Below are 16,053 nucleotides of genomic sequence, written 5' to 3'. Positions count from 1 at the left end.
ATCACATTCTGCCTGCTATTGTTGTCTCATAGCTGTCGAGTTAAAGAGACAAGTCAAGTCTTTAAGGAGAACAAGCTTCTTAGCCGTTGGATCAACTTTTATATCAAATGGCCAGTAATACAAAATCGACTTCCTTGTGTTGCTGACGAAACCCTAAATCGAGTTGCCCTAAGCCATTTTGAGAGAGAATTGTGCAAAAGATGGTGTGGTTAAATGCTTTTGTGTAGAAATGATCAATTGAATGTTTGATTGTCGATCTATTTCACATCGAAATAATCTGGTTTTTGCTTTCCTCATTAAGTTGTTTTTTTCTTTTTATATAGGAAATTAATTATAGCAGTTATAATTTCATTTTATTTTTTTAATAATTTCCCTGTTGTTTGGTTGCCAAGAAACTGAAGGAAAATAAGAAGATATTTTCTTTTGCATCGTCCTACGGTTACTGACTCTTTTTTTTTTGCTCCCTTAAGTGAAAACAGTCGCAGTATTTATTGCAAATAAATGAGTAAATTATTGACTAATTACAATAATGAAAACTTTGGAATTAAGGAACTGGCGCGGCCGATACGGTGTGGCATAGTGGGCTCGTGATGATAAATAATAATTTGATAATCCAAGAGCAAGATTAATTGAAAATCATGCAATAGTAATATTTGAATTAATTTTGCTTATTTATAATAGAGTCGTTGTTTTATTTTTGGTTTAGAAACATATAATTGATTTTACGATTGAAGTTGCTGGAGAATGCGAGGAAAAGATAATTTAATGCTGGGACCAAAAGGTCAGGATCCAAGTCAAATTGTGACTATTTATTCTTGATGGTTCGGTCTAAACCAATCAAAATAATTATTTTGGAGAAATTTTCCATTTGAAGGCAACGTAATTGACACATCAAATAGAGCCTTTCAAGGTTCTGTCTGGAATTATTATATACATAAGAAGTTGGGTAAGTCATGGAATTAATTGATGATGTATATATATGTGTGTGTGTTTTTCAATTGTAATGATCTAATGTTAGTATATGGTGGTGGGGCTAAGCAAGTCATGTGTTGGTATTGTTGTTTGAACTCCAACCACACCCATATATGGATCATCTCATACATTGGCAGCTCATTTTTATGGTTCGTGGGTCTCTTTCTAGCTAATGTCGTCCTTGGCAACAATAACATTTCCCAACTCTTAAAGGCCCTACAGTGCATAACATGATGACCCCACCCTTAAGAGAGGGTAATATGTGCCTAAACCTGCCTACGTGCTCTTATTATTATCACTTAATAATCATATAAAGATAAAAACTTTGAATTCAATTTTTGGGGTGTGGTTGTTTTCAACCATTTGGGCGATATATAGTCTCGTTAGTAAATCTTTCTGAAGTCAAATCCTATGAACTTGGAAATGAATTCAATTCCCATCGAGATAAATATTTTGGTGTCCACCACATGTTGGGATTTGACCCATCTTATTCTATTCTCAAGAGATAAACTTTTGTGCACACGAAACCTTTGTTGAGGCTCATATCAAATGTTTAGTGGGTATGATGTCATTCCAGACTTCAGAATAAATATACTCATTGATAATATTAGCTTATATATGTATGTGTGGGTAGTTAAGAAGCAACAATGTTGTGATTAGAAGAGTAACATGGTGTGTTGCATGTCAACATGATCAAGCTCATGCGGTAAAAAGTTTCAAAACTTGTAAGCTTTTAGACATCTAAAAATATATAGATTGACTGGGGGATCGTGTATTCAATTCAAAAGTTGGATTGACTTTAGTAGCCAACTCTGGAGTCCTCATTCCTCACCCAACATTGTGTTATTACCCAATTGTTTTTACTTTACATGTTGACTTACTTCATTCAAATCTTTGTTTAAACTTTTTGGAGGTAACAATGACACAGTCTGCTTTATGACCTAATTACCATTTTTCTGTGAAAAAAAAGGAAATGTTTCATGCATATAGAATGTCCACTTATATGGGTATGTGCTGCAGCATTTATTACCAGAATCCCAGTTAAGTATTTACTCAGAATCTATTGTAAGTAGTGAAATAATTTTGTTTGTCAAAAAATGATCGCGGACTCATTGGTCGATTATTTTTATGTTAAAATTTTTTAAAAAAAAAACAATTTTTGTTTACACCCACATTTACTTTTGAGTCAAGGAGAGATGGGCAGTACAGATTCACATGAGATTGAGGTTTACTTATTGGGCTGGAGTGCTGGACATATAGACTCCTAGTTAACCAGAATATCTGTTACTTTTCTGTTGGTTTTTACTTTTTACTGTGGTTGACTTCAACTATGTACAAAACCACAAACCCCTTTCATTGGTTAACTTGTCTGGTTAGACCAGTGAGTCGGTAATCAAAACAACACTCAATTGAAAACAAGAAAAGGAAATCCAAAATTATCTAATTAAATAATCAGCAAGGAATTAATGAATATATATTTTATTGAAGAGAGAAAACAAAATTAATAAAAGAGAGGAAGTTGGATAGTTTTCTTAATAGAGATCTTTGTTGTTTTGCTGGCTTTTGAAGACACAGTTTTCTTCAGATCCAAAGAAACAGGTAAGAAATCTCATTAAAATAATCAAAACCCACAAAAGAAGGAAGAAGAAGAAGAACTAATGCCACTACAAAGTCTACAATTACTACTCCTACCACTACCAAATAAGTCTTGATAACCAGAGTGTTGTATTGTAATTGTATTTATATATTTATGAATTTCTTTGCTTAAAGGGCCCTTTATTAGGCGTGCGTGTGCTTTTTTGGCCTCTTGAATGATCCAAAAAGTTGCTGTTCCTGTTCTTTTCATCTCTGAGTTGGTGTTTGTTAATGGCCTTTTTATCTTCTTCCCTGTCGGCCATCGTTTTTTCTTTTTCTTTTTGATTGAATCTTTGAAAACCCACAAAGAAGATTCACTGGTAGCTTCCTTTTCTCTTCTTTTCTATTCTTGTTCTGTTTTGGCGGATTCTCTGTGAATGTTTTGGGATCCCTCTTAAAGGATTAATTCTTCGTGTGAGACTGTGGGTTTGGGATTTAAAGCTGTTGAAGAGGTAAAAGCTGATATTGGTTTTGGTGAATGAAGAGATTGAAACAATTGAATTGCGAGGATGAATAAATGTTGAGATTCTGTGGAATTACAGAGTCTGCTATGGAGATTTTGGATTCTGAAGGTTCCTAATTTACTTCTCTGAACAGGTAAACAGTTCATTACTCGTCATTTCTTAATGACTTACTTGTTTTAATCCTTCAATTTGATTGATTAGATTGTTTGATTTTGGTGATTTATGCGGTTCAGCAGATACTAAAGGACGAAGAGAGAAAAGACGAGACTTTTTGTCAATAAAAATGATTACTTTCATGGATTCTAAAGAGAAAGTGAAGGATGTGGACAAGCGCTTGGATTCTCAGATATGGCACGCCTGCGCCGGCGGCATGGTCCAAATGCCGGCGGTGAACGCCAAGGTCTTCTACTTCCCTCAAGGCCACGCAGAGCACTCCTCTGGCTCCGTCGATTTCAAGGCCTGCCCCCGAGTCCCTCCTTACATTCTCTGTATAGTCTCCGCCGTCAAATTCATGGCGGATCCAGATACCGATGAGGTTTATGCCAAGATTAGGTTGATACCCATTAATGGCAACGAACCCAATTTTGGTGATGAAGGCATCGAAAGGGTTAATGGGTCTGAAGGACCAGATAAGCTGGCTTCATTTGCAAAAACATTGACTCAATCTGATGCAAATAATGGTGGGGGATTCTCTGTTCCGCGGTACTGTGCGGAGACGATATTTCCCCGGCTGGACTACTCGGCGGATCCTCCGGTTCAGACCATTCTGGCTAAGGACGTTCATGGAGAGACCTGGAAGTTTAGGCATATTTACAGAGGGACTCCTAGGAGGCATTTGTTGACTACAGGGTGGAGTACTTTTGTGAACCAGAAGAAACTTGTAGCGGGTGATTCAATTGTGTTTTTGAGAGCTGAAAATGGTGATCTTTGTATTGGAATTAGAAGGGCTAAGAGGGGTATTGGCGGGGGACCTGAATTGGGTTCGTTTGGGTGGAATGGGAATGGTGTTGTGCCTTATGGAGGGTTCTCGGCGTTCTTGAGGGAAGATGAGAATAAGATGATGAGAAATAGGAATGGTTCGAGCTCGAATTTGGGAATGGGATGGAAAGGGAAAGTGAGACCTGAATCAGTAATTGAGGCTGCAACACTTGCATCCAGTGGACAGCCTTTTGAGGTGGTTTATTATCCGCGAGCAAGTACACCGGAGTTTTGTGTGAAAGCAGCGCTGGTGAAAGCAGCATTGCAGATCAGATGGTGTTCGGAGATGAGGTTTAAGATGGCTTTTGAGACCGAGGATTCTTCGAGAATTAGTTGGTTCATGGGAACTATATCTTCTGTTCAAGTAGCCGATCCCCTTCGCTGGCCAGATTCGCCTTGGAGGCTTCTCCAGGTACTTTCATCTACTTCAATTTGTCTTATGAATTAAGTTGTCTTTACCAACATTGGATTCCAATTTACGGAACAACAGTTCGTAATGGTGTGAAGAATCACTTCTAGTGTATTTTCATTTACTATTGGGTGCTTGTAGTGATGTAGAATCTTGATTTCTCTACATTATAGTTACAATAAACAGTATGTTGCTTCCCATTTGGTTTCGGCCACTTCTTATCTTCAGAAGGATGTCATATTAGCTTGGATTATGCAATTTGAATTGATGAATGTAGGCATCAACATCTACAAAACTGTTGCATCTATAAGAGAATCTGCATAAATTTGTTATCGGAACGGTTTGTGGTATATTGTTGCTTGAATTGATTTAGGCATTCTAATGCATTTAAGTATTTCATGCGGAATGGTGATGACATTTCAAAATTCCTCATCTTGTTTTAATCGATTCCTTGCCCCGATCAATTTTTGTACATCTCCGTTGTATTCTAATTCGCATCATATCACATACGTTGCAGGTTACATGGGACGAGCCAGATTTGCTTCAAAATGTGAAGCGCGTGAGCCCTTGGCTGGTGGAATTGGTATCGAACATGCCTGCCATCCATCTCTCTCCCTTTTCACCGCCAAGAAAGAAATTGAGAGTGCCACAACATCCGGATTTCTCACTCAACAGCCAACTCCGTTTCCCAACATTTACCGGAAACCTCCTTGGGCCCAGCAACCCCTTTGGTTGTCTACCGGACAACTCTCCTGCTGGCATGCAGGGAGCCAGGCATGCTCATTATGGTTTATCTTTATCAGATATCCACCTCAATAAACTACACTCGGGTCTATTTCAGGCCGGTTTCCTGCCATTTGACCTCACTGGTACAACACTGCCTAGAGCATCCACTAGCCCCATCCTTCAAAAGCCAATCATGAGCGAGGATGTGTCTTGCTTGCTAAGCATGTCAAATTCCGTTCAGACTTCAAAGAAATCTGACGGGACAAAGACACCCCAACTCGTACTTTTTGGCCAACCAATACTTACTGAGCAACAAATCTCCAACAGTTGCTCCGGAAATAGTTCCCCTGAAGGGAATTTAGATAAGATGGCAAATGTATCAGATTGTTCTGGGTCTGCTCTTCAGCAGCGAAGCCTGCCAGAGCGATCTACGTATGAAGGATTACATTGGTTTAAGGAAAGGTGTCAAGAATCTGAGTCCAATCTAGACATTGGTCACTGTAAAGTTTTCATGGATTCAGATGACGTCGGCCGTCCTCTTGATCTTTCTTTGCTCTGCTCTTACGAAGAATTATACAGAAAGCTCGCAGACATGTTCAGGATAGAGAATTCCGAGACACTCGGCAGTGTCCTTTACCGTGACGTTGCAGGTGCAGTCAAGCAAATTGGAGATGAACCGTTCAGGTGTGCATCTTTGAATTTCTGATCCTAAAAAAATGATGCAATTCACTCCCCTCATCTGGTCTTTTGATTAATTTTGTGTTTATTATTGTGGCAGTGACTTCATGAAATCCGCCAAAAGGTTGACGATCCTAATTGATTCCAGCAGCGACAATGTAGGAACTTAGAGAGAGATAATAAACGCTTGGTTTCGGATGTACAGCGTAGCTTGATCATTTTCCTGTGTTCATTATTTCTTCTTTGATCCTGTGGAAGGAAGGAAGGAACTCCTCTGTTCCAAATTTTGGATTCTCATTAATCTATATATATTTTTTTTTAGTTTTGGTAATTTGTTAGTCTTCATTGCAAAGAAGTGGTGACATTGGATCCTTTTGGGAGTTTGTGGTGTTTTTGACCTCCTACGAAGCGAGGCGAACTCCGATGTGATGAAGTGAGTTGTGGTGACAAAAGTGTTTGATGCGTCACTAAAAATAATGTGACAGATAAAATTAAATATTTTTTTGATATTAATTAACTTTTGATGAATTCATATTTATAAAAATATAATTGGAATAATAAAATTGATTAAGGAAAAAATTGAAAAAAAAATCGTATTTGGATGCCGAAAATGCTATTAACCACGTTGAGTGGAGAGCGGAATGAGCTCCCTACCATTTCAGTTTCAAACTCATCACAGTAAAATAATGTCATATTGCATCTTCTGGCCAAACACTTTTTTTTTTGTCCAACCACAATGAGTTCAAGCCAAAAATGGTGTGAACACACCGCTAAAAGCACCCATTATTATTAGAACTCGTGATGCGCAAGTTTTCAGGGTTGGAGGTATTGATACGCAAATAAAGCGTCACAATACACCTCTTCTTTGACCATAATACAATTTCTGATTGGAATTTTGGAATCATTCTCTAATGTCATCAAGAATTAGGAGAAGGAGAAGAACCCCAAAAACTTTCTTCCCAAACAATCATATTATATATATGTACAATCCTAGAAAAAGAAAGAAAACTCGTTTCGTGCATGAATTAGAGAGCTTTATAATTGGTGGTTAAAGGTCTAATCACAGCTTACAAAGCATAACTAAGCTGATTTGACCTACCTAATCCCTCCTTTTAAGTCTGTTAAGGAAGTATCATAAATCATAATTAGATGTTTCACACGACAAACAGATTTCATAGAGATCATGAAAAATGATTCCCAGCTAATAATATGCTTCCACGTATGTGACAAAGAACCATATGGAAAATCAAACAAAAGACTTCTTAGGTGGGTTGTGTGAAAGGCACAAGTCTCTCAATCACAACACCAACTACCCATTTTCGTTTTCTTGACTAGACGTTAGAAGGGGGGAAATGATTAATAAAAGGTCCCATCCATTCTCTTTTTATTATAGGGGAAGAGATTGGAGAGGCTCGAACTCGAGATTTCTATAAAATGCCACATACATGGATGTCATCTGAGTTATTCGTGGTTCTCTGTTTCATTCATTCTTGATGCCGCGTGGGAATTGAGATTTGTTTGATTAATGTAAATAATAATTTATTAATTGTTTTTAACCAAAGACAATTGGGGATTGCAAAAGAACAAAATTTTTAGACACAAAGTCAATGTTTAGTTTTGTGAAGAAACAGAGACTAAAAGAAATTAACAATCCTAATCATCCGCACGTGAGGTTGTTTAAAGGACCCCCCACACATTGGGATGGATCTGGTCAAAAATCCTCAACAGACTCAAAAGAGGGGAAAAAAATAGTAATTAATTTTTAGGTTAAAAAATAATAAAGGTTTTAATGATAATAGATCCACGCGTGGCTAACGTAGGCAGGAGCGAATGAGCGATGCATGTATTGCGGCGTTTCGATGTGCGGGCTATTCTGTTCGTTTCAGTTCTTCTGTCGTTTCATCCACACGACGCCGTTTCAACATGAAATTTCAGTTGTTGTCCACTGTAGTTGAATTAAGTTGCTAACCGAATGGGGTGGGTTTATGCTAAGAAAATATTTAATTAAACAGGAAATTTAATCAAGTTGCTAATCGAATGCATTATCTTTAATTAATTAAAAATGTGGCTTAATTGCTGAAAAAAGGTAGATTAACTCATCACACCGACAAACAAGAGAATCCCAAAGCACAAAGCATCCTGGGAGCTAGACGGGATCATGTGATGTTACTGATAACGTTTGATCAACGATATTAACAGCTGTCTCTTCATTGTTTAAAGATTGGATATTCTAACAAAATCAACCAACCGATTTGTACTACCATATTATATATGCAAGCATCGATGCATGTGATATGATCTGCTGAAGTAGTTAAAAGTTGTTAAACTTTCTGTTAAGCTTTCACTGGATTTGGGGGCTCCGCAATTCTCTAAAGTCTACAATTCATATCCAATGGTAAAGAAAATGTCATACAAATTTTAAAAATGAAAAAATAAAAACGTGGTGTGATGTGGCACATCTCTCAAGCCATTGGATTCCAATTGTAGACTCTACAATTTGAAACTAGTTACGGAGCCCCCTAATCAGTTTTATTTTTAGTACTAAGTAAACCGACTTAGTAGTTGGAGATGCATAAAAGGAAATCTTTGTTTTCTTGTTTGGCAGTTGAGTGAAAATGAAGTGTTTCTCTTCCATTTTGATAGTTTTTGCAATTCACCTTTTCTTGTGGTAAGGCTAGGTTGAACCAGGTTTAACAGCATGCATGTAAGTAAACCTTAAACACGTGACATATTCATTACGCAACTGCCAATTATTTGTTCTCACTATTGACCAAATATCACACCCGAACCACTAGTTGAAGCAATAAAGATGATGTATATCATCATCATGATGATTAAAGTTCGAATTTTTCCTTCCCATTTGAAAAAATATATTTAAATATTGACGAATATCTAAGCATTATTTTTTATCTTGCATATAGGAGTTGTAATTAATTAAATTGGTCCATTAAACAAAAAGGGATAGAGTAATATTCAATAGTGAATACTAGTATTGAATGGAGAGTCGGATAGCATATCTAATAAGTTTGGAATTGGGATAGTGTAACCTGGGCAGCAGTCAAATAAAGGTTTGAATGCATGGGTAGTCGAAATCATGCACAGAAAGAGAGACAAGGCAACCAACTAGGGTTGAATTAATGTTGATGACTTTGTTTTCAGAACCCGGTTTTCCACCATATATGGCATCGTTTCTACCAAGGTGTCTTTATTTAGTTTACTGATTAGTGTTGTCATTTAATTTATTTTTTTAATTTTATATGATTAATCAGTCTGGCATAAGAATGACGTCAAGAAGCAACTGTAAAATGTTAATCATTTTGGAAAAACTGAAAAGTCGTTTTTGAAAGACACGGTTCATGTCCATGGGTCACAAAAGTAAGTACGCATCCACATCCGTAACGCTATTCAAATTTATCGATCATAATCGAATTGATTGACAATCGAATCGATCGATTTATTATTTTTTTAAAAAAATACATATGTTTTTAAAGAACCGTCTAATAATCGGATAATTGAAATAATTGATAATAACCGACGAACTGACATGCACAGCCCTACACATTCCTATTCCAGTCAGTTGCTTTTAATCTAATTCGTCCACTCTCGACTCATAGGCCCAGATGCTGTAGTCGATAGCGTTTGACTTTCGTGATATCGCTTTTATGGGCTCCGAGGGCCTTTTGCAAAAGATAACTCTAGAACAAAATAGGGAGCTTGACCAAACTTACCACAGAGAGAGACATCTGGCTTCATCAGTCTTATTCAAAAAAGGCCAGAGGACCTCTCTGAAACTCAATCAAGAAAATAAAAATACATCAATGGGCTCATGGGCCGAAAACTTCCAATATGCGGCGAGTCCATTTGACCTTCCAAGCCCATTACGTCCTCTTTTTAAAATTTTTTTTATATACAATCATGTTTCCTTAATTTTGATTATTTTGACTAACATTCAATTTTCAAAAATGTTAGGGATCCCAATAAAAAACATCTCAATAGTGGATCTTGTCTATTGATTGATGTAAGTGTAGGGGCCCACAAAACTTTATGATTGAACCAGAGAGTGACACATCCACTACTGGGATGTAGCCTGTGATGTTTTTTATTAGGATCCCTATCACTTCTGTTAAGTTTTTAAGCACATTAATAACTTATTGGGTGTCAAACTATCAGCTTATTTTTATCAGTTAAATTATATATATATATATTCTGCTTCTTTATAGGTTTTTATGCGATCAATCCAAGCAATTTTTTCCCTGCTTGGTTGCTTTATTTTACTTTTTAGTTTTGTCATGTCTTTTGTAAGATTTTGTGTGCACGTTTTGTTTTAAACTAATATATGATAAAGTAAAAGCCTAATCTCTTTAATGGGGTAACTACATTGTTCTTCACGAGAATCTGCCCTAACATGGACCATAATCCATGAGGATGAGGTCCATCACGAGAATATCTCATCAATTTCTTAGTTTAGTATGGAGTTGCAAGTGGCTAAAACTTCGATAAGAAAGCATGCTTTGTTTAATTTATTAGAAATAACTTTTTAATACACTTGATGAGGCTTGAGAGTATTGGTGCAATTATGAAAAACCCAAGTTGGATTTTGACAATAAATGTTCTTTAAATACAAGTAACCTACATGGACAAGTAACATCAAGCGGATTTGTAAGCTCGGAAGAAGTTGTCTATCAAGAAAACAAGCGTAGAGTTCATAGCAACCACACATATGATACAATAACGAATTGATATGCAAGGTTACTTACTTGTTCAATTGATACGGCCACTCAACAAGTAGTTCGGGTGTATACATCTATATATGAAATTTTAGTTTTTTTAGAATGAGAATGATTGTTAATTATCAGTAGCAAAATTAAAAGATCGTGATGAGAGAAATCCAACGAAGGAGTACTTAATTGATGGAGCTTCTCGATGAAGCTGGAGAGAATGTTGTGCTATAACTCCCTCAAGCGAAACAATCACATGTAGTTGTCAATTGTTTAAAACTTTTGATGTTTTGTGTTGCCAAACATCGAAAGTTGTTGATCATTTTGATATCAAGTGAATTCCTAAATCTTATATTTTGAAGAAATGGACTTGAAACACAAAAACTTGGATACACTCTATATAATGAGGAGATTGTCCAAGAATGGTCATACTAGCTTCTAGCTCAAGTTAGATTATTAACTATCGTGACAAAATACCTATCGTTGCGACACAATTAGTGTAAGTTTTCTATTTTAATTAATTACCGAGACATGTACAAACAAACAAGTGCAGCATATTAAACATCCAAGTAACCTCATAGTCATTTGAATGACAATATTTCTCTAAGACATTTTGTCAAACATTCTCTAGGCATAATTTATTTCAACACACTTGGCAATTGGTAAGGATGCGAAAACCAATTCACTTATAAAAAATCAACTTCAAACTCCAGCTTATTGTCACGTACGTGGTAACAAACTATTCCACCATTTCAATTAAAGCATCATCAAGGAAATATTAAAAGTTGCTGGTCTACCATTCATTTATAATGCCCTTATTATCACGCAATCTAAGCTTAATGGACACAAAAATAGCAGTTTTAGCACATGAAGGAAGCACAAACGAATAATTATCGTTCTTGTCTCTCCTTGTATAAAATATTCAATTGATGCTATGTTTGGTTGCACTATTCCGGCGGGAACCGGAACACTCAATTCCGTTCCAAAGCCAATTCTTGCGTTTGGTTATAGTTTTTACATTGGAATGGAACGGCCAATTCCGTTCCTTTCCGGAATTGAAGTTCCGGCCTCTAGCTAAGGAACTTTGTATTCCGGCTGGAATGGGCTTTTGTTTTGTAGTGTAATTACAATTTTACACCTTTGCTTGAGATAAAATGTGGCAGGATGTTTTTATTTATTTTGATCTAAAGTGGCATTTAATGAGGTATAATATTTAAAATTTAAAAAATTAATTATGTATGAAATATAAAACAATTAGATAACTGTATGTTGTCCTCCCCTTTGTGGGCCCAATATGAAATTAGTGTATTGTCCTCCTAAATATAGTACAAAGTTATCATTAAAGTATAATACGCTATAAGGGATAATATAGTCTTTTCTCAGTTATTCACATTCTCATTCTCATTCCTCAATGTTCCTGCCACAATTCCTTCACCAACCAAACATCGGAATCATTGGAATTCGTATACCTATTCCCGTTGTCATTCCTGTTCCCATTCCCGTTCCCGTTCCCATTCTCTTTCCCGCGACTAACCAAACATAGCGTGAGTTACGGTATAAAATATTTCCAAATTCAGGTTTCATCAATTATTGACACATTAATACATTATTGCTACTTTGTGGGTGTTTTAAATATATTATTAAAAACAGGTTCTGGAAGACTGGAAACTACGAGGATGCTCAATCATACATTCTTATCCATTTTACATCATAATTTCCAGCATGGATTTTACTTCAAGGATTGTCTTACCCACCCGGTAGTTTTCACGCCAACTACCATCCGCGTCACCAGCCTCATCTTCTCCACTCCAATTGAAAGAAACAGAGCAAAAGAAATACAATAACAAGCATTGCTCCTACAGAAAGAACAGAGTCTTTGGGATTCATTACCGGCCAAAACTCATCCTCTGATTACACAAAAAAAAGCTCACAACCAGAGAACTAATTAGCCGACTGTAGATAATTAAATTACATCATCAAAAAAAAACACATAAAGGATCGAGTTAATCAGTAGATCAACACAGAATTAGTGGTTGATCTATATGTCAACTACCCACAAAAGAAAAAAAGAAAAAAAAACTCGAAAAATCAATTCTTTTTATCGAAATCTGCAATTGTTCTTGGCTAATCTTCGAACCCAGTTTTCTGCCAAATCGCATTTCTTACGCGACAAAGGTCTCTCCCTTTAAGCGTTCTCCCAATCCCTTCATGAACGGAAAGTGAAGCTCCTCTGACTCTCTCCAAGTACTCATGAGGAGGGATCCTATCTTCTTGATCACTGTTGTTGTCCTCCTCGTCGTAGCTACCTCTGTTTTGATGATTACGAGAACGATCTTCCTTCAGAATCTTTGACCAGTCCGGCACTTTCACCGGCAATGAAGAAGACATCGCCGTGTGGGCTCGGTCTTGCTTATCGATCTTTCTCAGGTTTTTCTTGGAACGTGAGGTGGGTATTGATTTCTTGGTTTCCAATTGTAAGGATTCGTTGAAATTGTAAAGATCGGCCTCCTCGAACTCAAAATGGGAGCCCGTTGTGACTGAATCGAAGCTCTCTGCACTTGGGAAGATGTAATTGGGTTTTGAATTGAAGAATCTTCTTGACGCCATTGAATCGAAAGCTTTGAAGAAAAGTGGTCTCTGGTTTTCTCTCTAGCTAAGCTAGTCTTTTTTTCTTCTTTTTTTTGTGTTGAGATTGCCGATTGTGTTCGCATTTTTATAGTGTTGTAGTGGATAAGTTCTCCGTCTGTACACGCTCACTACCTTATTTGCTAAAATTAATTCGAAACCTCACGCGCTTCAGAGACACTCAGAGTCAAGGATGACAAACTTTTTATCTGAATGATCGAATTTGTTCGATTCGAAATAAACCTGTTGTCACCAAAATGTGACCCAAGGTGATGATGATTTATAGATATGCCAAGGCTTATAGTTTCTTACACTAATGAAATGAAATGCACCGAATGAAAATAAGACTTCTATCTAGACAATTGAACGAACTATGTTGGAACCTCAATAGCTCTAGGTTCCCCAACTCCACTGAAGTGCGCTTTGTTGAGATTGGAATAAAGAAAAATATATAGACACCAAGAACAATTTACACAACGATAGTTGACATTGAAAGTTGACAAGAAATAAATACAAGAGAATTTGGAATGAATGACATAATATTTGCTGAAAATTGACAAAGATTTGGAAAAGTAATTGAAATGCTAGGAAGCTTGAAAGTGCCTTTGGGCTTGAGTTTTTGTTGTCTGTTTGACTGATTGTTTGTGTCTGTCTTCCGTCTGTCTGTCTACCATCTTTTATACCTCCTGTTTTGCTCGAAAATCTCCTCCATAAACCATGATCCTACTGCAGTTACCCCTCATTTGTTTCATTTTCTGTCAGTTTGAAGCCATTACCACCTCTTCATGTCAGTTTTCCCTTAAATCTCTCACAAGCTGCCACCTGGACCACCTTATGGTAACTGTCACCACTACTCTTTCTTGGGTTACTCTCAGCACTACTCTTTCTTGGGAGTTATACTCATCAATTGGACTTCTCTTTCTTGATGATAGGCCGTATGGGCTGCACCTTGGGTCTTGTACAACTAGGCTTAGCCCATAATATTTTTAGTGCCAACAAAACCAAGTTTAAAATAAGTTATATGTCAAAAATTTGAATCCAAATACAAAATATTGTACTGTTCAAAATCGGGTCCAGATCCGAACACAATAATATTGTTCAGTTTACTTGTCGAAACCCTAATCCATATTAGGTTGTCGTATGGATTACTTGTATGAATTTAAATTAATATGAGTTTGGTCAATTAAGTATGTCCAAAATCTAAACTGTATTAATAGTGTGTTTAGATTGAGGGATTTTGGGGAAGGGAAGGCAAGGCAAGAAATCTTTCCCCCAATTCTCTTCAAATCCGTTCATTTAATGAAATTTTTATCTCAATCATTTTCAAATCTCTCTCCTTAATTTTTTCTAAGCTATCCAAACAGATGAATTAGAATGAAACTCAATTTACCTTCTCTTCTTTCCCCTTCAAATCTCTCAATCTAAACACACTATAAAATTCGAATATGTAAATAATTGATAAACACGTATCGTTATGGGACCCATAACTTTTTTTTTTGCCACCTCAACATACACTCCTTGATCGATCGCCCGGGCCCCACCAAGAAGGGCCGAAAAAACCATCAGTTGTCCATTCCATTGACATGCTGGAATAATTAATGCTTATTTATAATGTTATCGAACGCATTATTGCCGTCACTAAGAGAGCAACAACTTGTCCTCTCAGGCAGAGGGTGACACGTGGACCAATTATGACGGTACTTTTAATTCATTGGTAGTTTATAAACTAGAGCGTGACACGCATCATCTTGAGCAGAGAGTCAATACTCTGTATCGCACTTTTAGTCATAGTGTATGGGCTCCATTGCCCATCACCGTCCGATAAGGATCTGAGACTTTAATGTATTGACACGTCATGTTTACGGTGTTTTTTTTCCCTTTCTATTTCTTTTGTCGTGACGCAGAAGAAGTACATGGCAAGTCATAAATTATAAAGGAAAGTCTTTCAACGCCCTATTTTCTCGTGATTTGGGTACGAAACGCGCGGAATGTCGCTGGTTTCTGTCGTTTTAATGGTCTTTCAATATTTATATTTATTAAAGTCAAGGTCAATCCCCATCCGCATCCAGTGGTGATCGCCGCGTGGTGCCAGTTTCATGATGTTCACATTTCGCAGGGTTAAGATCTGTGCATAAACAGATTAATTAGTGAGAAATTACCGTAAAATGTAAGATTGCATGATATATGTCGTTCTTAATTAAGAAATAATTACTTTAATTCGTAGCATGTGAGAATTGAAGTAAAGAAATGGCATGTATGTTGTTGGATATTCGTAGCATTAAAGTTAATTAATCATGTGAGCATTTATAAGGTTTAGGAAACATTGCTTCCCAGCAACTAGCCTTTCAATTACTTAAACCACATCACTTGGTTTAGGCATATATTTTCTTATAAGTTGTTCGATTGATTCATTTGTGGTCATGTCATATGAAGTTTCACGCTAATTATTTTTTCTTACAACACAAATAAAATACTAACCAATTATGTGCTTCATTGATACAATCATCTATATATATCTATATTTAATTGATAGGCAGGGCACGTGATATGCTGCGACACTCGAATACAATTCAAATTATTGGATGTGTATTAAGATAATGATGTTACCTACTAATTGGTTAATGATCAATATTATTATTGATCAGCTGGGGCCGAAATCTAGAAGGGCGTGATTATTATTTTTTTAACATCAAATGGACCATCAAGCGAAATAGTTAATAAAAATGATGTAATCTAATAATTGTGCACATTTTTTAACAATATTTAAGTCCTTGTAACATCACAGGGAAGGAGTTTAGTAAATAATTGCAATCTAATAATGCTGACTAAACGAAAACATCTCTTCATC

At 36.5% G+C, this 16,053-nt stretch overlaps 2 protein-coding genes across 3 annotated transcripts; one reads left to right on the top strand and one right to left on the bottom strand.

Annotated features, from left to right (window-relative positions):
- The first annotated feature begins 2,517 nt into the window (after nt 1–2,517).
- On the top strand, nt 2,518–6,193 carry LOC119995696 (auxin response factor 18-like). Of its 2 annotated transcripts, none has more exons than XM_038842200.1 (4): nt 2,518–3,204; nt 3,308–4,461; nt 4,976–5,868; nt 5,963–6,193. In XM_038842200.1, exons 2-4 carry the CDS (start codon nt 3,355–3,357, stop codon nt 6,030–6,032), a joined length of 2,070 nt encoding a protein of 689 aa, XP_038698128.1. In that variant the 5' UTR covers nt 2,518–3,204; nt 3,308–3,354; the 3' UTR covers nt 6,033–6,193. The 2 variants fall into 2 exon arrangements, with proteins under 2 accessions (XP_038698128.1, XP_038698129.1); XM_038842201.1 differs by having other exon boundaries at nt 3,305–4,461.
- Nucleotides 6,194–12,437: 6,244 nt separating this feature from the next.
- LOC119995024 lies at nt 12,438–13,281 on the bottom strand. Its single transcript, XM_038841383.1, has one exon. It carries the CDS (start codon nt 13,185–13,187, stop codon nt 12,705–12,707), a length of 483 nt encoding a protein of 160 aa, XP_038697311.1. The 5' UTR covers nt 13,188–13,281; the 3' UTR covers nt 12,438–12,704.
- Between the last annotated feature and the right edge of the window lie 2,772 nt (nt 13,282–16,053).

Source organism: Tripterygium wilfordii, chromosome 3 (assembly GCF_013401445.1).
Source record: "Tripterygium wilfordii isolate XIE 37 chromosome 3, ASM1340144v1, whole genome shotgun sequence".
NCBI lineage: Eukaryota > Viridiplantae > Streptophyta > Magnoliopsida > Celastrales > Celastraceae > Tripterygium > Tripterygium wilfordii.
Note: the sequence above shows the minus strand (reverse complement) of the source record. Positions and strands in the feature narration are given on the sequence as shown.